Raw genomic sequence first — 19,367 nt, forward strand, 5'->3', positions numbered from 1 at the left:
GAGACAGCGACTCCAAATGCACAAAGTTAACATTAATACTTGAGTGGAAGTGTTTTATTTTTGCTGTCAAAAATGAATGGAGCACAATGGGGAAACTTGCCTTTTGAGCTAAAATCATACATATCAGCAGGGGGCGATATTACTTCCGCTGCTGAGGTTGATAACCGAAAGCTGGCCCCTTGGCTGAGGACCCTTAGGTCCCTGCTGAGCACCGGAGGGTTCGCCTGGCCGGCTCTCTGGAGGCGCAGTGATTAAGGAAGAACGAGGACCCAGGGCCTGACCCCCCCTCAGGCACTGGCTCGCCACTTCCTGTCTCTGAGCCCGTACCCCGGCACGCGGGAGCCGCTCTGGCTGAACCCCGAGGCGGCGCCGGCGTGTAAAAAGACGGGTAACAGGTGGCCGGCGGTGGGTGCGAGGAGGCGGCGCGAGAATCCGTGTCAATAGCAGATGGAGCCGTTTGCTGGCTGTTAATATTTGTGGTTTTGAATGGGCGCTGAGCAGCTCGCAGGCGCGGAAAACCACTCGTTTGCATCTGCGGATCCATCCAGGAAAATGAATGGTGAGAGGAGCAGTAAGCAATGAAGCACTGAGCAGTGCTGTGCCGTGTGAATCACTATAAAATTCTCAGTGTGAAATCAGCTCTGCCATATGAGAATAGGGACCACTTTTAGACGTTTAGAGTTATAGCAGAGTTATAGCAGAACATTCTACTATGTAGATCTGCACAGTTAAAGTGGGGTGAGCACAGTGTTAAATGTGTTATGCTGCGACAGATCAGCACAGAGCTGGTGCTCAGTTAAAAGTGAGCTGAGCACAGTGTTAAGCATTGTGTGCTGTGACCGATCAGCACAGAGCTGGTGCACAGTTAAAGTGAGTTGAGTGCAGTGTTAAGCGTTGTGTTCTGTGATAGATCAGCACAGAGCTGGCCCAGGCGGAGCAGAAGATCGTGCAGCAGGCCAGCCAGCTGGAGTGCAGCCTGAGAGGAATCATGCACGAGCAGTTCCTGGAGCGCTTCATCTCCGAGGACCACTGGGACTGCCTGAGCAACCAGCCTGTAAGCCCCGCCCCCGAGCCCACCCCCCTCAATTGGACAGCCTGAGCCAGCAACCCATAGGCCCCGCCCCCTAGCCTGCCTCCTCAATTGGACAGCCTGAGCCAGCGACCCATAGGCCCCGCCCCCTAGCCCGCCCCCTCATTTGGACAGCTTGAGCCAGCGACCCATAAGCCCCGCCCACTGTCCCACCCCTTTAATGGAACAGCCTGAGCCAGACCAAGCCCGCCTAGCCACCCTCATTTGGACAGCCTGAGCCAGCAACCACATAATCCACACCCACCATTCCATTCCTTTGTTGGAACAGCCTGAGCCAGTGACCCATAAGCCCTGCCCACTGTCCCACCCCTTTATTAGACCAACCTGAGCAAGCAACCCAAAAGTCCCGCCCCCTACCCTGTTCCCACCACTTTGAGAGAGCCCGAGTGGCCAACCTAGAAGCTCCACCTCATTGGGCAGCCCGAGCATTGAGTCCACCTTCTTCACCTGTCCCGTTTCTATTTCTGAACTGCTGCAGTCAGCACACTGTAATCTGTAGGTGTATGCACCTTTTTCGTTTCCTCGTGACAGCCTCCTTGGAGAGAGTTTTTATCAGAAAATCAGCATGTACATGACATATGCCCACACAGTTGCATCACCCAGCGTTGCACAATGTGCTTTGCGTGTTTCTTAAGAAATGTGCATGAGTTAGACTGGGGTGTGAGAGAGGTGCTGGCAAGGCAGACAGAGCTGCTCTGTCAGTGCCCGGGGTGCAGTAGCCTGAGGCCTGTGTGCTTGTGTCGGCTCAGATGTGGGACGGGTTCGAGCACTACGGCAAAAAGCAGTCCATGATCCTGGAGTGGCTGGGGCTGGGCTCCTCCGAATTCCAGATGAGAGATCAGCAGCCCAACGCTGAGAACGCTGGTGAGAGCCTACGTTGATCCTACACAAACTCTACGCTGATCCTACACAAACTGTACACTGATCCTATACAAACTCTACTCTACATTGATCCTACACTGATCCTACACTGACTCTACACTGATCCTACACTGATCCTAAACTGACTCTACACTGATCCTACACAAACTCTACACTGACCCTACTCTGGCTCCATGCCGACTCAACACTGACTCTACACTGATCCTACACCAACTGTACTCTACACTGATCCTACACTGGCTCCATGTTGACTCAACACTGACCCTACATTGACCCTACACTGACTCCATGCAGACTGAACACTGACTCTACGCTGATCCTACACAAACTGTACTCTACGCTGATCCTATACTGACCCTACACTGACTCCATGCAGAATGAACACTGACTCTACGCTGATCCTACACAAACTGTACTCTACGCTGGCCCTACACTGACACCATGTTGACTCAACACTGGCTCTACACTGATTGTACACTGAATTTGATTTGACTGCCTGCTGACATACACGCTGACTCCACACTGCCTTTATACTGATCCACATTGACTCATTACTGACTCTACATTTCTGCATCAACTCCACACTGCAGCAGCTGTAGCGAAAGGCTCAGAGACTCTAATCATGCCTCTTCTAAGGGGAAAGTCCATTGGAACGCCTCCATTATACATAACCTGTCTGTTGACATCACGTCAGCAACTGTGTATGGTAAATATTAGATGTGTGAGCATAACTTCTGTTCCACTCCACTTCCAGAGGTTGAAGAGGAGGAGCTGGAACAGGAAGAGGAAGAGGAGCTGGTGGAGGTGGAGGAAGAGGCGGAACTGATCCAGGCGGAGCGCATGATCGAAGAGGCGGAGCTTAACGGCAGGGTCGAGAGGAAGAAGAAGAGCAAAACGGACATGGCGGTGCGGGCGCTGGAAGGGATGATGTTGGCGCTGAGCCTCAACCACACCGAGAGGGATCCCGCTCCGAGCGCGGACGGCTGGCAGGTACCGCGGTCGCACCCCGCCGACCTTCATCCACCCGGCCGGCCCGCGGTTCGCCTGGGCCCGCCCTCATTTTATCTCCTAGTTCTGTCATATTATGCAGCTCTCTCCCAACGGGACATTCCTGAATTATTTTAGCGCATAGTTTCACAAAGTAAGACCAGTCCGAGGGAGAACATAAAGGCCTGGATTACACAGATCTCACTGAGTCAGATCCTCTTGGCTTGGCTGTGCTGTAGATGATGGTACGGCACATTGTGTTTACAGAAGGGCAGCTGTAGGGGGAGCTAGAACTGTAGTAGGAGTGTCTGAGTGTTGCGGTGCAAGTCTGGTAGAGTGAGGGCAGACTGTACTGACTGCACACTGGTGGTCAGGAGCTGCTACTCAGTTTTCAGTGGGTGAATGGCGGGGAGGCAGCTGGGGTGCATACTGTACATATGCATGCCTGTTTGTGTGTTTGCGTGTGTGTGTGTGCGTGTGCGCGCACGTGTGTGTGTGTGTGTGTGCGTGCGCACGTGTGTGTGTGTGTGTGTACGCACCTGTGAGAGTGCGCTTGACAGCAGACCTTGGTGTTAGTGAGCTTTACTTTTGTGTCTTTATAAAAAGTCTGTTTATGCGTGTTGGTGCACGGGGTCTATGTTCATGCATGCATGTGCTAATGGGTGGGTTTGTGCGCAGTCACTTGTGTTTGTACAATACTGTATGTATGCATATGGGGCATGCATGCATACATTTGTGTGTGTGCATGGAGCATACGTTCTTATATGCATGTTGGTACGTGTGTGCTTTGTACCTTGGTTTGCGTGTTCATGGATGCGCTCGTGCGCTCGTGTGTCTGCGCAGATGCAGAAAGGTCAGAGGAAGAAGCTGAAGCTGCGGATCCGCAGGGAGCTGGCTAAGAGCACGGCCATGAGCGAGGAGGAGGAGGCCGCCCTGCACGACGTCTGGAGGCTCCCGCTGCGCGACCGCTGGAGACTCTACCGGTACTCCGCCCTGTCAATACTCACACTACACTGCTGTTACTGAACACTCACACTACCCTGCTGTTACTGAACACACCACACTACACTGCTGTTACTGAACACTCACACTACCCTGCTGTTACTGAACACACCACACTACACTGCTGTTACTGAACACAGCGCACAACACTGCTGTTACTGAACACTCGCACTACACTGCTGTTACTGAACACACCACACTACACTGCTGTTACTGAACACACCGCACAACACTGCTCTTACTGAACACACACACTACACTGCTCTTACTGAACACAGCGCACAACACTGCTGTTACTGAACACTCACACACTACACTGCTGTTACTGAACACTCGCACTACACTGCTGTTACTGAACACACCGCACTACACTGCTGTTACTGAACACTCTCACACTACACTGCTGTTACTGAACACTCACACTACACTGCTGTTACTGAACACACCGCACTACACTGCTGTTACTGAACACTCTCACACTACACTTCTGTTACTGAACACACCGCACTACACTGCTGTTACTGAACACACCGCACAACACTGCTGTTACTGAACACACCGCACAACACTGCTGTTACTGAACACTCACACTACACTGCTGTTACTGAACACTCTCACACTACACTGCTGTTACTGAACACACCGCACAACACTGCTGTTACTGAACACTCACACACTACTCTGCTGCTGTTACGGAACACTCACACACTACACTGCTGTTACTGAACACTGTCACACTACACTGCTGTTACTGAACTCTCACACTACACTGCTGTTACTGAACACACCGCACAACACTGCTGTTACTGAACACACCGCACTACACTGCTGTTACTGAACACACCACACTACACTGCTGTTACCGAGCGACGTGGTCGTCACGGCTGCGTGCCCTGCTTCTTTTTTCGGCGCGCTGCAGGCTGTGGCTCTGGCGCTACCAGACGGACATGCGGGCGAAGGCGCTGCAGTCGGAGCAGGCCTACCAGGACGCGGCCGAGCGGCTGGCCGAGATCCGGCTCCGGCAGCACCTGTGCGTCCTGCGGGACGCCCGGGTGATCGGCATGACGACCACCGGGGCCGCCAAGTACCGGCGGGCCCTGCAGGAGATCCGGCCCCGCCTCGTCATCGTGGAGGAGGCGGCCGAGGTGCTGGAGGCGCACACCATCACCACCCTCAGCCGCGCCTGCCAGCACCTCATCCTCATTGGGGATCACCAGCAGGTAGGCCCCGCCCACGTGCCTCGCTATTGGTCAGAGAACTTTGTGTTTGGATCTACACCGAAAAAGATGCTTCTTTGGATAAATCTAAAATTTTACTTCAGTTTGTTACACCTGTATTTTTTAGGGTTTCTCGATTGAAAATGTTTAAGTTCAATTGAGAAAATCAAAAAAATATAGGTTTATCCAATTAATAATTTGTTTCTGTGTATGCAAAGATTGTCAAGAATGTTAAAAACGGAAAATGGTCTACTGCATCAAACTACAGTTATTAGACTGTGATATTTCCTTGCGCTGCAATGTTTGCTTGCAGATGTATTGTATTTATAAGAGATTTGTTGGTGTTGTACAGAAGAATGAAAGCCAAAGACTTTGCTAATTTATCTGTGAAAGTATTAGCCAGTCAATAAAAAATAAATGACAAAAAAAAAGTATTAGCCAGATAAAGAGTGTTTTTTTAATCATAATGTGGCATTGCGAGAGAGTGGATTTTTCCTCAAAACTAGACGGTTACAGTGTGAGTGTGGCCAAAAAAACTGGAATATCCCTTTCCAACGGTCAGAATAATATCCACCAATCAGTGCGCACCGCATCACACCCACACTCTGACCTCTTGCCTTTGACTGCTGACCCCTGCCATCGTGTGTCCGCAGCTGCGTCCCAGCGCCACAGTGTACGAGCTGGCTAAGAACTTCAACCTGGAGGTGTCCCTGTTCGAGAGGCTGGTCACGCTCGATTTCCCCTTCGTCAGGCTCAACTACCAGGTGAGCGCGCGCGTCGAGAGTCAGTGCCATTGGCCAGCCTCGGCGACTCCGGCTAGGGGCACGCCTCCCTCCCGCCTGCTTCGTCTCTCCGTTCTCACTGCCGCGGCTCTGCCCTTACTCCTGAGCGCTGATCCTTTTCACAGTCTGTTTCCTCTGTCGCTCTCTCTCCCTCTCTCTGTCCATCTCTCTCTATCTCTGTCTGTCTGTCTCTCTCTATCTATCTCTCTATTTCTGTCTGTCTGTCTCTCTCTCTCTCTGTCCATCTCTCGTCCTCTCTATCTCTGACTGTCTTTTTATATCTCTGTCTGTCTCTCTCTCTGTCTCTTTGACTGTCTGTCCCTCTCCACCTATCTCTATCTCTGTCTGTTTCTCTCCTCTGTCTATCTCTCTTTCTCTCTCCGTCTTATCTCCCTCTATCTATCTCTCTGTCTCTGTCTGTCTGTGTCTGTCTGTCTCTCTCTCTCCCTCCCTCCCTCTCTCTCTCTCTCTCTCTCCCTCTCTCCCTCTCTCTCTCCCTCCCTCTCTCTCTCTCTCTCTCTCTCTCTCTCTCTCTCACTCACTCTCTCTGCCTGACTCCCGCAGCACCGGATGCGGCCAGAAATCGCCCGTCTCCTGACGCCGCACATCTACTCCGAGCTGGAGAACCACCCGTCTGTTCTGGAGTACGAAAACATCAAGGTCAGCCGGTGCACGCGCTCTTATTTTCTGCGTTTCTTTTTTCTATCGATTTGGGTACTTTTAATGTGAATTTTCTGGCAGACTGCACTTTGAAGGAGACATCATTTTGTTAATTCAAGCAGAACGCCGGAGAAAAAAAAATCCATATGAGAAAAACATGAAAACGTATGAAAGTAAAGGAAGCTAAGTTCTTGTTGTCCCTGTCTCTCCTCTTCCCTGGCAGGGGGTGGCGACCAACCTGTACTTTGTGGAGCACCAGTATCCCGAGGAGGAGATCCAGGATGGGCGGAGCCACCAGAACCGGCACGAGGCCCTGTTCCTGGTGGCCCTGTGCCGCTACCTCCTGTGCCAGGACTACCAGCCGTCCCAGATCACCATCCTGACCACCTACACCGGCCAGCTGCACTGCCTGCGCAAGCTCCTCCCGGCTGCGCAGTTCGCCGGGGTCAAAGTTCACGTGGTGGACAAGTACCAGGGCGAGGAGAACGACATCATCCTCCTCTCCCTGGTCCGCAGCAACCGGGAGGGGCGGGTGGGCTTCCTCCAGATCGCCAACCGCGTGTGCGTGGCCCTGTCCCGGGCCAAGAAGGGCCTGTACTGCGTGGGGAACCTGGAGATGCTGGGCAGGGTGAAGCTTTGGAGCGCCATCCTCCACACGCTGCGGGAGAAGGGCCAGGCGGGGCCCGCCCTCGCCCTGCGCTGCCAGAACCACCCGGGCACCCGGGCCCTGGTGTCGCGCGCCGAGGACTTCCGCCAGGCGCCCGAGGGGGGCTGCTCGCTCCCTTGCGAGTTCCGGCTGGACTGCGGCCACGTCTGCACCCGCGCCTGCCACCCCTACGACGCCGACCACAAGAAGTTCGAGTGCGCCAAGCCCTGCGGGAAAGTGCTGTGCGAGCTGGGCCACCGCTGCCCGGATCTGTGCTACCAACAGTGCGACGACTGCCGCGTGCGGGTGGAGAAGGTGGTGCCCGGGTGCGGGCACAGGCAGATGGTGCCCTGCTACAAGGACCCGCTGGACTTCGTGTGCCAGGTGCCCTGCGAGAAGGTGCTGAGGTGCGGGCACCCCTGCGACAGGGTGTGCGGGGAGCCCTGCACCGCCCGCTGCGCGGTGCCCGTCTCCCGGCAACTGCGCTGCGGGCACCGGCAGGAGGACGCCTGCCACTACAGCCGCTCGCCCGCCGGCGAGCCCCCCTGCCGGACGCCCTGCGGCGCCACGCTGGCGTGCGGGCACCCGTGCCGCGGCACCTGCCACGAGTGCCACGGGGGCCTCTTCCACCGGCCGTGCGGGCGGCCGTGCGGGCGCCCGCTGGTCTGCTCGCACCCGTGCGCCGAGCCCTGCACCGCCGAGTGCCCGCCGTGCCGCCGGCCGTGCCAGAACCGCTGCGTGCACAGCGCCTGCCGCCGCTCCTGCGGGCAGCCGTGCGCCCCCTGCGCCGAGCCCTGCGCCTGGCGCTGCCCGCACCACCGCTGCGGCCGCCTCTGCCACGAGCCCTGCGACCGCCCGCCCTGCAACAGGCGCTGCGACAAGGCCCTGCCCTGCGGGCACCCCTGCATCGGGCTCTGCGGCGAGCCCTGCCCCGACCGCTGCCGCGTCTGCCACCGCGACCAGGTCACCGAGATCTTCTTCGGCCAGGAGGACGACCCGCTGGCCTTCTTCATCCAGCTGGAGGACTGCGGGCACATCTTCGAGTCCACCGCCATGGACCACTACATGGGTGCGGCGGTGGACGGGGGCGGGGACGGGGACGGGGGCGGGGACGAGCCGGCGGCCGTCCGGCTGAAGGAGTGCCCGCGCTGCCGCACCCCCGTCCGGCGGAACCTCCGCTACGGGGCCCACGTCAACCGCTGCCTGGCCGAGATCGAGGCGGTCAAGGCCAAGGTCAACGGCTCCCCGGCCCAGGTGGAGAGGAGGCGGCGGGAGCTGCTGGAGCTCCTGCGGGGGAAGGCCCACCTGCGCCGGCACCTCCCCTTGGAGCACGCCAAGCTGCAGGAGCGGCTGATGGAGCCGGAGCTCGGCCTCCGCGACCTGTGGGTGCTGGAGAACCGGGCGGCCTTCCTGGACGACCTCGGGGAGCGGATGGGCGCGGCGGCGGACATGTCCGAGGAGGACCGGCGGCGCTTCGCGGAGCGGGCCGACGACCTCCGGCGCTGGCTGACGCACCCGCAGACGCGCTTCTCCGAGCAGCAGGCGGCCGACCTGCAGGCCGAGGCGGCGAGGCTGGGCTGCCTGGCGCGCCTCAACGCGCTCTGCAAGCGGGCCGGCCAGGAGGCCCGCGCTCGGCCCGAGGTGGCGGCCCTCCGGGCCACGCTGGAGGGCACCGCCCCCTTCACCCAGGACGACGAGCGGGAGGCCAGGGCGGCGCTGAAGGAGCTCGCCGAGAAGCTGCCGTGCGGCGGGCTGGGCGTGACGGAGAAGGAGCGCGTCATGATCGTGAGCGCCATCGGCCTGCCCAGGGGGCACTGGTACAAGTGCCCCAACGGGCACGTCTACGCCATCGGGGACTGCGGGGGCGCCATGGAGCGTGGGAAGTGCCCCGAGTGCAGCCTGGCCATCGGCGGGGCCAACCACGCCCTGGAGACCGGCAACCAGGTGGCGACGGAGATGGACGGCGCCCAGCACGCCGCCTGGTCCGAGGCCGCCAACATGCTGAACTTTGACCTCGACCGCCTGCGGCTGTGAGCCTCCGCCGACTCGGGTGAAAACCTTCGCATCGCAGTCGAGAAAACAATGAAACGATTACCAAAGCGAGGAAGTAAGTCAATAGTCAGAACAGGCTGATTGAGTCCCATCTCGGCTCGTTGTTTGCCCGCAAACAAAAGCTTTTTTTCTTATCCTGTTCTGTCCGGAATTTACGATCTCATTGCTTTTTTTTGTGCAATTCTTCTTTTGAATTTGCTTCTAAAAGCAGTATGTCTAGAGAGACCTCCGAAGGTTTCATACCACAGGACATTTATATCCAATATATCACCATATAGCAAATGGTGTCGCATAATGATTCATCTGATTACCTCCAAATGAATATTTGTGTGTTTTTTTCCGATGCTTTCTAATGAACTGCAACATCGTATATGAACTATTTTGATTAAATAAACCTCAGGATTTAACAAAGGACACCGACACACTGGAGCTAGACTTATTTTATGCTATTATTTAATGGAGTTGTGCCTTAAAAAAAATCTTTTACTGGAATATAATTACAGTTATTATTTGTGAATCACTGGTGAACATTTAATTAGATGTATTTTATAAACAAAACAAAAAAGATTTAATGTAAACTAATATGCAGTAACATTTTAAAAGCTTTTAAGTGCTGTTTACATCTTAGTGTAAGAAGAAAACCTGAATTCCTTGCATGGAAAGATTTTCTGTTGATGTACTTAACCTTAATACTTGAACCCATTTGACTTTTCTGAATATCCAATCACAGTGTCTGAAAATAATGATGACAGTTTCACACATCGTCTGTAGATCATTCAGAGCAGCGAGGCCTTGTGACTAAGGATGGCAAGAGAACGGTGCACTTTGCTAATAAAATGCTTTTATTTTCCTCGTCAGCTCTTGTGTGTAATTCCTCTTTGAAAACATGAGGTGGCAGCAGCAGCACATTGTGGATGGAAAAAAACTGGCGTTGGACCGAAACACAAGACCTCTAAAAAGAAAAAAAAGACTAACTCACACACACCAAGTTACCATGGATATATTTTGTAGATCGGCTGTGCAATAGAGACCTACATTAAATGTGCAAGGGGCACAAAAATAGTTTCGATTTCTGCTTTTAATAGGGTGTCTTGAGTTACTGAAGGAAACATTTTAGGAGCACCTGTTTTACAAACCGGCGGAACAAGATCAGAAAGCTCACTCTGTACTGAACGCAGATGGTGGCTAATGTAGTACTGCCAGAACTCTCAACAGACAACGTGTTTTTGTCAGTGAAACATAGTACTAATCAAAGCGACTACATTTTGTCTCCAAAGAAAATGAATTCAAGGATGGCCTCCTGCTAACACTGGAGGCACTTTGCAGCTGAGCGTGTCGGCTAGGGTGATAAATGCAGCCCTGTCACTGGCTAGAGCTACAGTGCAAACCGCTCTCTGCAGAAAAAATAAACGAATCCCTTTTGTGTGATGATCACGGGGAAAACCGACTAAATGTACGCGGATAACGCGGAGCGGGTAGTAAAGATTTTTTGCTGTTTTTGGAGTTTTTTTTTTTCTTTTTTGGTGGGTGGGTGGGGGGGGCGCTGCAGAGAGAAATGGTGAGATCGCAAGAAAGCCCACTATGTCATCTGTCAACGGCGCACCTTTTAAAAGATTCCCCCTCTTTTCCACCACTGGTACCATGCGACTCTGAACAGAGAAGCACTATTCTTTTTTATTTGTACCAATAAGGTCGGCGCAGTCGTACGGTGGAACAGTGTTTCAAAAGCCAAAAGGTACAGGCATTAAAAGCCAGAAACACTCATTTTCATCACCATGGTTAATGTACAGGCGAGGAGTGGTTTAGCAACAGCGCTTCCAGAATTAGCTCCATGGTGAAAGATCGACCTCTGCATCCACTGTAAAATATCAAAAAACCACTTACCATTCAACAAAGCAAAGATATTAACAAGAGCAAACTGCTCTGCAAAGAAGTACTGAGGCACCAGACAGAGGTTGCTAATATCAGGGAGAGCTAGCGCATGAGAAGCAGGGATCCTGCACGACTAAATTCAGAGACCTACAGCTGCTGAAATGCAAACATCTGAAAATGCCTTTGCAAGTGCGAAACACATTGTTATGTCTGCAGAAATCAGATTTGGCGAGCAATTTTGAGCCCAATATCTAATTTCAGACACGAATCCTATGGAATCTTATAGCATTAGCGAAGGCTGACACAGCAAGCACAACTTGAGGGTGACTCCCCGTCTTCTGCTATCTGGGGCCTTTAGCGAACAGTACCTCGTATTGGGATGACAGATATAAAGGAAGATGCGGTTGGTTTATCAGAAAGTAAATGCTGACGAAGCATCAAAAAAAAAATGAAGAAAATGAAAAAATTAAGTTAGCGCTCAGCGATACTAGCCTCGCCGTGCTGATGTTGTGATGATGTTGCTGCCCGGGGCTTCTGCTTTAGCCTCTCGGAGTGATGGCTGGCTTGACATTCGAGCTCAGCAGGATTTTTATCTAAATCTGAAGTACTCTTTAAACATTCCGTTTACATTTTAAATATCGCTTCCCTTACTGACAGAGAAAATGTACATTTCCTCTACATTTACAGAGAACGTTGTAAATAGGCATATGGTGTTTTATGTCATCACTGATGCAGCAAGTGACCTTACTGTGACATATGGAGTGACACACACCATATGCCTATTTTGAGTTATTAAGCACTCATTCATTTCTTTGTGGTGCTTCTGAAAGAAAACGTCAGTGTGAATTGTAATACGTGTGCGCACACACGCACACGCGGCAACTAAAATACAGGTATTTTTTACTATTGATTGTACTGATGAGATTTACCACTTTGGTTGAGAATAGAGTTTCATGACTGATCTGGTTGGCCCCTTCCTGATTTCCTTTATTATTGCATATTTGTCGAACTGTATGGCTTCAGATATTTTGACAAAATGTAATATTAGATAAAATGAAACTGAGTAAACACAAAACACATTTTTAAAAATTATTTCATTTAATGAAAAAGGTTATCACACCCATATCACCCATGTGAAAAAGTAATTGCCACCTCAGTTACTCAATCAACCAATTAACTTAATTAAATTCATAATTAGATTCAGCTAATTGAACACAGTCAGGCTTAATTGCAGCGAGCTCTGTTGACTCTTAACCTTACTCAAACTGAACCTTACCATCAGAGTAAAGTAGTCACCACAAAGTTTCTACAAGCACACTTTGTCACCATCAGAGGAAATTCCAGCACAGATGAGAAAAAAAGGTGTTGAAATACATCAGTCTGGAAAGGGTTACAAAGCCATGTCTAAGTATCTGGGACTCCAGTGAACCACAGTGAGAGCCTTTTTCTCCAACGAGTGAATCCTTGGAACTGTGGTGAATCTTCCCAGGAGTGGCCGGCCTGCCGAAATTTCTCCAAGGGTACAGCGACAACTCATCCAGGAATGGAGTTTTCAAAGACGACCCGAGCCTGTCAGAACCCGAACGCGACCCAACCGTTGGGTCAGCTTTGGGCCGAGAATTTATGTTCATTGATTTGGTCAGGAGGTCAGGCGTTTTTAATCACCCAAAATTTCCCATTTGCTGTAACTAACAATACACTGAATATACAGCTTTAGCACTTTTTGACACTGCACAACACTAACTTGATTGATCGGATTACGATATATAGATATCCTATCAACGGTAAGTTTTCAATAACAAAAGCGAAGCCAGGAGAAGACGTGACAAGATTTATATGAAATTCCCTCTCAGGAGAGAAAGGGAAAGATGTGTGTGTTGACTCAAAAATTTGAAGGTTACCTGGTTGTTAGTTCCATTTATTTTGAATAAAGTGTTGTATGATTGTATTTAAAGTATCACATAATATTACAGGCATTTAGCAGATGCTAATCCAGAGCAACTTAGACAACTGAATGCCACATTTAGTCTGCCAGAGAGGCGGATTAGTCTCAGCTGTGGCGGCTGGTGGAGAGAGCACATGCACCTGGGCTGCGTTAGCTAATCAGCCCCGGTGCTTAAAGGTGTGCTGCTCTCCACAGGTTGGGGCTGAGACCGGAAGCTAACACCGAGAGCGAGTTTCTTTATTTGAGTTGCGTTTCATTTCAGTTTTGTTTCTTTTAACAAGACAGGGAAAAGTTAACCGCCACTGAAAAGTCAGAAGAGCGGCAAACTGAAATAGTTGTCGTTCTGTTTTACTTTATTTTCTCTTTGTTATTTTAGTTTGTTTTGTTTTCATTGTTTTTGCCTGGAACCTGTGAGGGGGAAGGGTGAAGATGGTGTTTATTTTATTTCATGTTTGTGTGGGTGCGATCTCTTTCTCTCTCCATGCGACAGACAACGGTGTTGCCTGGCACTGCCTCATCTCCCTCCCAGGGGTGTCATGCTTGGCATGTGACAACAATTTTTACATCGCATTTACATTGCATCCATTTACACAGTGGGTTATATACTGAAGCAATGCAGGTTAAGCTCAGAACAAACAAAGGATGACATAATTAACATTAGGTCATGTGGATGTTTTAATATATAGCATTTTGTTTTACTGAGGGCATCCTTGAGTCTTGTGATGTTCCTGCTCTCTTGTCTCCTTGTTGAGCTGTGTGCGTTCTTTTTTTTGGTCGGGTTGGGTCGGGTCGGCTCGGGCTTAGTAAAATACATGTGATTTCTGGCGGGGCCAAGCTAGAGCTTAAAATTCTTAGGCCTGTTGAGAACTCTATCCAGGAAGTCCCAAAAGATCCCAGAAGAACATGTGAAGAACTTCAGGTCTCTCTAACCTCAGCTACGGTCACTGCACATGACTCCACGATAAGAGAGAGACTGGGCAAAAATGGGATTCAAGGGAGAATAGCAAGGCGGAAACCGCTGCTAACCAAGAGACACATCAATGCTCGTCTCGCGTTTGCAAAAAAGCACCTGGATGATCCCCCAGCCTTTTGGAAAAATGTTCTGTGGACTGAAGAAAGTGAAAGTTTTTGGATGACATAGGTCCCATTATGTCTGGTGAAAAGCAAATGCAGCATTTCACAGCAAGAATATAATACCAACAAACATGGTGGAGGTAGTGTGGTGGTGTGGGGACGCTTCACTGCCTCAGGACCTGGAGACTTGCCAGTATTCAATTAACAATGAATTCTGCTCTGTACTAGAAAATTGTTAAGAGTGTCTGGTCATCTGTCCGTGAGCTAAAGCTGAAGCGTAATTGGGTTATTCAAGACAATGATCCAAAACCCAAAAGCAGATCCACATCTGAATGGCTGAAAAGAAACGCATTTAAAGCTTTGTAGTGGCCAAGTCAAAGTCCTGATCTGAACCCAAGAGCAATGCTGTGGCAGGACTTCAAATAAGCAGTTCATGATCTGCTGTGTCTGTAGATAAGTTTGAGATATGTTTTATGTCAGCAGAACAAAAAGAAAATGAAAAGCGTGTGTTCCCAAGAAAAACCAGATTAAACTCAGGAAAGAGAACCTCCTGGGCAGTCGAAGCTATTGAATACCTATCTCTGAATAAGTAATTTCACTTCAGACCTATTCAAAAAGATATATAAGCTTTTATGTAGGGTATGTAGGGTATCCCTCTGTCATCCAGAGTTTTAGGTATTTGTTAGGAGAAACCCTATCTCCTCTTAGCTCCATATTTGTCAATGTAAGGCCAACAGGTTGTTTTTGTAAACATCTAAACTTTTGAAAATACATAAAATGTCCTTCAAATTCATTAGAAACTACTGGTAACTTTCTTCTATCAATTACTCAGACTGAACATTAAATTGTCCGTTTGGAACCACAAACCAGACAATTACAAATAATTTAAAAACATAACATAACATAACATAGCCTAACATAACAAAATGACAAGAACAGGCCATTCAGCCCAACAATTTTCACCATTTTCCTGACTAAACTGTACCTAGTGCTCTGATTACCTACAGACTAGATAGTATCTATCACTGTATCCCCAGAGTTTCTGCCTCTACTACATGACCTGGCAGGCTGTTCCACACATTGACTACTCTCTGTGTGAAAAGATTCTTCCCAATGTCTCTACGGAATTTACCTTTTGCTCATTTCTATTTATGTCCCCTCGTTCCACTAACAGAACTCAACCTGAAGAATCTCTTTGTTGATCCCCTTTATGAATTTATAAGCCTCAATCAAATCACCCCTAAGTCTCCTTTTACTAAGCTTGAAGTGATTAAGCATCTTAAGCATCTTAAAACTGAACATTCCAGCCGAAAATAGGCCGTCTGGCAACACTGAGTCAAGGAAACATTAGCCTACATCTCTACTGGAATACTGGGCCTCTTACATAAGCAGTGATTTGTTGTTACAGGAGGGACTGGAATATAAGCAGTGATTGGTTGTTGCAGTAGGGTCTGGATCCTAAGCAGTGATGGGTTGTTGCAGGAGGGCCTGGAACATAAGCAGTGATTTGTTGTTACAGGAGGGACTGGAATATAAGCAGTGATTGGTTGTTGCAGTAGGGTCTGGATCCTAAGCAGTGATGGGTTGTTGCAGGAGGGCCTGGAACATAGGCAGTGACTGGTTGTTGCAGGAGGGCCTGGTACATAAGCAGTGATTGGTTGTTACAGGAGGGACTGGAATATAAGCAGTGATTGGTTGTTTCAGTAGGGTCTGGATCCTCAGCAGTGATGGGTTGTTGCAGGAGGGCCTGGAACATAGGCAGTGATTGGTTGTTGCAGGAGGGCCTGAAACCTAAGCAGTTATTGGTTGTTGCAGGAGGGTCTGTGGAGTTTAGACTGGACAGCTGACCCCCTGCAGCACCTTTGTAGGCACCAGGTGGGCGTTACATATTGGTGGTGGTTGGGGTAAGCATGATAAAGTGCTTCGAGAGCATGCGAGGTGCTGCATAAATGCAATCCATCATTATTTTATTACATCCATTAAAATTATGCAGTTTATGTTTTCAGTTGTGATAAGGCTACAGAGCCAAATGTTTTAGCATAATGCCTTGATCAATGAATGGGTACTCCATGCTTTTATACCATAACTCTAAAATGTATGCGCACGGCAAGTACGCATATTAGGGAGAAAATGCTGATCAGAGCCTGTGTTTCCAGGTAGGCTATTAATAAATACAGACGTACGTTGTGGCAGCAAGTACAAAAAGGAATATATTGTGAAATGTTTATACTGCCAGAATGAAAGTGATGGGGGCTAAACAACTAACGACTAATAGAAAATAACCTTATCTATGGGGGAGATCATCAAGTAGAAACACCGGAACAAAACGACGATTGCTTCCTTACCTTCCATGCAGAATGTTTTCTTCTAGGTGGATGGTTTTGCTGTGTCAATTGTCCTTTGAACGCAAAGAAAAGTGAGCCCATGTTTAGGCACTTCACAGGCTCTCATCCTGTCAGTTACCTGGACCAAGACACAACAATGACAGGTGCATGGACAACAAATCTGAATAACTTAAGAAAGCGAACTACTCAGGAAGAGAACTTGGATAGTTGTTAAAAGTGGCAAGTACAAGTTTTGCACTGTTGTCATCTGACTTTAAGCATTATTTTTTTTCCAAAAGTCATTTGTCAGCTGAACAATGGTCAGGTTTAGCTTGGATGTCTAGTCATAGTCCTATGAATAGCAGTAAATTGGCGTCTGTAAGGGTGAAATTTTACAGTTAGTCATTTTCTCTCATCTCTCTCTCTCTCTCTCTCTAATTGTCCTTGTCTCTCTAACTCCCTTCAACCTTTATTTTCACGCGTGTCTGTGGTGCCAAATTGACCACTGAGATAATAGAGGGACTGACTGATTTATTGACAGAGGGACTGATTGACAGATCGATTCGACTGATCATTCGATCAGCATCCGCAGTAGTCCGCGCCGTCGCTCATTTCTTCCGAACATTTATTATTACTTTTTTTCTTCAGAATTTTATTAACAGCAACCAGACATCATTACATCCTCTGTAAAAAAATAATAAAAATAAAAAAATACAAAGAAAAACCCCCACAGTCAGGCAGTCTGAATGGACCGGCATTGTGGGACATCAAAGGGAGATTGTGTTCTGGACAGTGAGGAGCTCAAGTGGGAGGAAAAAGCCACAGTTTCTTTCTGTATCTGTCCAGTGCTTGCTGAAGAAGAGGAGAGGAAAAACATCAAAGAGGGCAGTTGTCCCTTCCCCTGGAGCGAGCTGTATGCATGTTAATCCCAAAAACTGATTTAATCAGGGTCATGCTGCTTTCAAACTGCAGTAGTAGTTGGGTATTACCGATTCCTTTGTCACTGTGTAATTACATAATTGGGAGAATAAAACATGAATTCCTGGAAACTTTGTTTTATTTATGGACCTGCGGTTTTGGTATTCTGGATAAGGTGGCAATGTTTTTTTATTCGGAAGCCCATATTTGGGGGTGTTCTTTGGTGGACTCAAAACTGAATGATAGGTTTGTGTACTTGTGTGATCCAGCTGCTCTGTTTTGATGAACGCCTGTTTGTTTGTGATGGGCCTCATTTGAATATGAAACAACTGACTTTTGTTTGAAAGGGTAGGTAACTTGATACCGTGTACTGAGGTAAAAGTGCCAATTTAAGAGAGACTGACAAATGAACTCCACTTCCATGGAGAACTTATGTTACATCTAGGAGACAAAACTCACATGATAATGACTCTAGCTGGTGCATTGCTCCAGTCACACAGCCACTGCTGCATCGCAAAAAATGTGCAATGAGGTATTACCACATGGAACCCTAATCACAGATTTTTAAATTTTTTTATTTTGGCGCCCAATGTGGGGCTGAACTATTTGCAGCTGCAGCCGCGTTCGTGACCCCCAACTGCCGATTCAGGAGAGTACAAATATCCAGAGTTTTTGAAACTCGTGGTTTTATCAGCCTGCTTCTTCTCACGCTGGAGCTCACAGCTAAGCTCACACAAGTTTGAGCTGGAGGAAGACCTTTCATATGCGGCTTTGGCAGTCCATTCGCCTCAGGGCAGTCCTGATTGACCAGCAGGGGTCGCTAGAGAGCGATAAAACGCAGACCCCCTAACCCACTGAACCCTCCCCGTACCTTGGGCAACATAATCGCCAATTGCACGTTGCCCTATGGAGTTACCGGCCACAGTCGGCACTGGCACAGTCCGGATTCGATCCAGTACCATGGGACTCCTCAGTACACCACAGTGACAGAGCCAGATTGTTTAATTCACCTCTGGTGACCTTGAGCCTGCCCAGATGTGCATTAACGCAACCCACCTCTGGCAGCATCAGCCTGTGTTCTTCCAGCGCTTGATACCTCATGAGAGGGTTGTCAGATGTGCTTGATGTATTTTTATCATGTGTAGAAATGTTGACACACCTTTCTCTGCCTGACATCAGCACGTCAGGTAACCCACAAGTCACTGCAGTCAAACTGCTTTCATTGCGAAAAACCCACAGTGGATCAAAACGTTGATTCTTAAGCTGTGAATGAAGTTTTTTCCAGGGAGCACTAGCTGCAGCGTGCAGACTTTATTCCCATTTTCATGTCACCTCAGTCTTGCACCTGCATTATTTACTTGGATATGTATGCATTTTCTTTTCCTTCAAGACGGAGGTCCCTTCGGTTAGCTCACCTAAACATCTAACAGCACCAATGTTGCCCAAGGGCTCCCAAACCCAATCCCGCTCAGCTTCAGCAGCCTGCTATCTGAAGACAGCGCGGTTTGACGGCTAGCTGCTACAGAACCAAGACAGTAAAACTGACATTGGCAATGAAACATAATGAATAGGGTCCAGTATGGAGAACCTGTCCAGGGTTAAGGCCAACAACACACTAACCAGAGACAGCAGCCTGATGATAGTTAGCCAGTCATGTTTCCAAAGTGTGACCCATAGAATATATTAGGGACAGTGATGTGTTACACACACATGACATGTGCTATGAGTATAGCAGGCCACTGGTAATAGCATAAGAGGGAAATCAACTGGGAATCTCCACACTAAGAGACTGCTGACAAAACTAATTCTGTGTGTTACAGTACATATATAAATAACTTGTATGGCTTTGTTTTATCCGCCCTTAAACAAAACAATTAGATAAGACGTCTGGTGCAGATTAAATGCGGAAGGCAGTG

General features: G+C 49.2%; 1 protein-coding gene across 2 annotated transcripts in view; it reads left to right on the plus strand.

Moving 5' to 3' along the window:
• Positions 1-14,649, plus strand: part of znfx1 (zinc finger, NFX1-type containing 1) — a 29,626-nt gene extending 14,977 nt beyond the window's left edge. Inside the window, exons 8-16 of one of the 2 annotated variants that reach the window (XR_010325156.1) lie at positions 911-1,054; positions 1,840-1,954; positions 2,727-2,962; positions 3,803-3,942; positions 4,881-5,181; positions 5,832-5,942; positions 6,525-6,620; positions 6,844-9,373; positions 10,177-14,649. Coding sequence is in view for 1 of the 2 variants with exons in the window: in XM_064306677.1 (XP_064162747.1) it covers positions 911-1,054; positions 1,840-1,954; positions 2,727-2,962; positions 3,803-3,942; positions 4,881-5,181; positions 5,832-5,942; positions 6,525-6,620; positions 6,844-9,300 (3,600 nt within the window). In the remaining variant the exon portion in view is untranslated. The other variant, XM_064306677.1, reaches the window with a different exon arrangement.
• The last annotated feature ends 4,718 nt before the right edge of the window (positions 14,650-19,367 follow it).

This window comes from Anguilla rostrata, chromosome 13 (genome assembly GCF_018555375.3).
Source record: "Anguilla rostrata isolate EN2019 chromosome 13, ASM1855537v3, whole genome shotgun sequence".
NCBI classification, from domain to species: domain Eukaryota; kingdom Metazoa; phylum Chordata; class Actinopteri; order Anguilliformes; family Anguillidae; genus Anguilla; species Anguilla rostrata.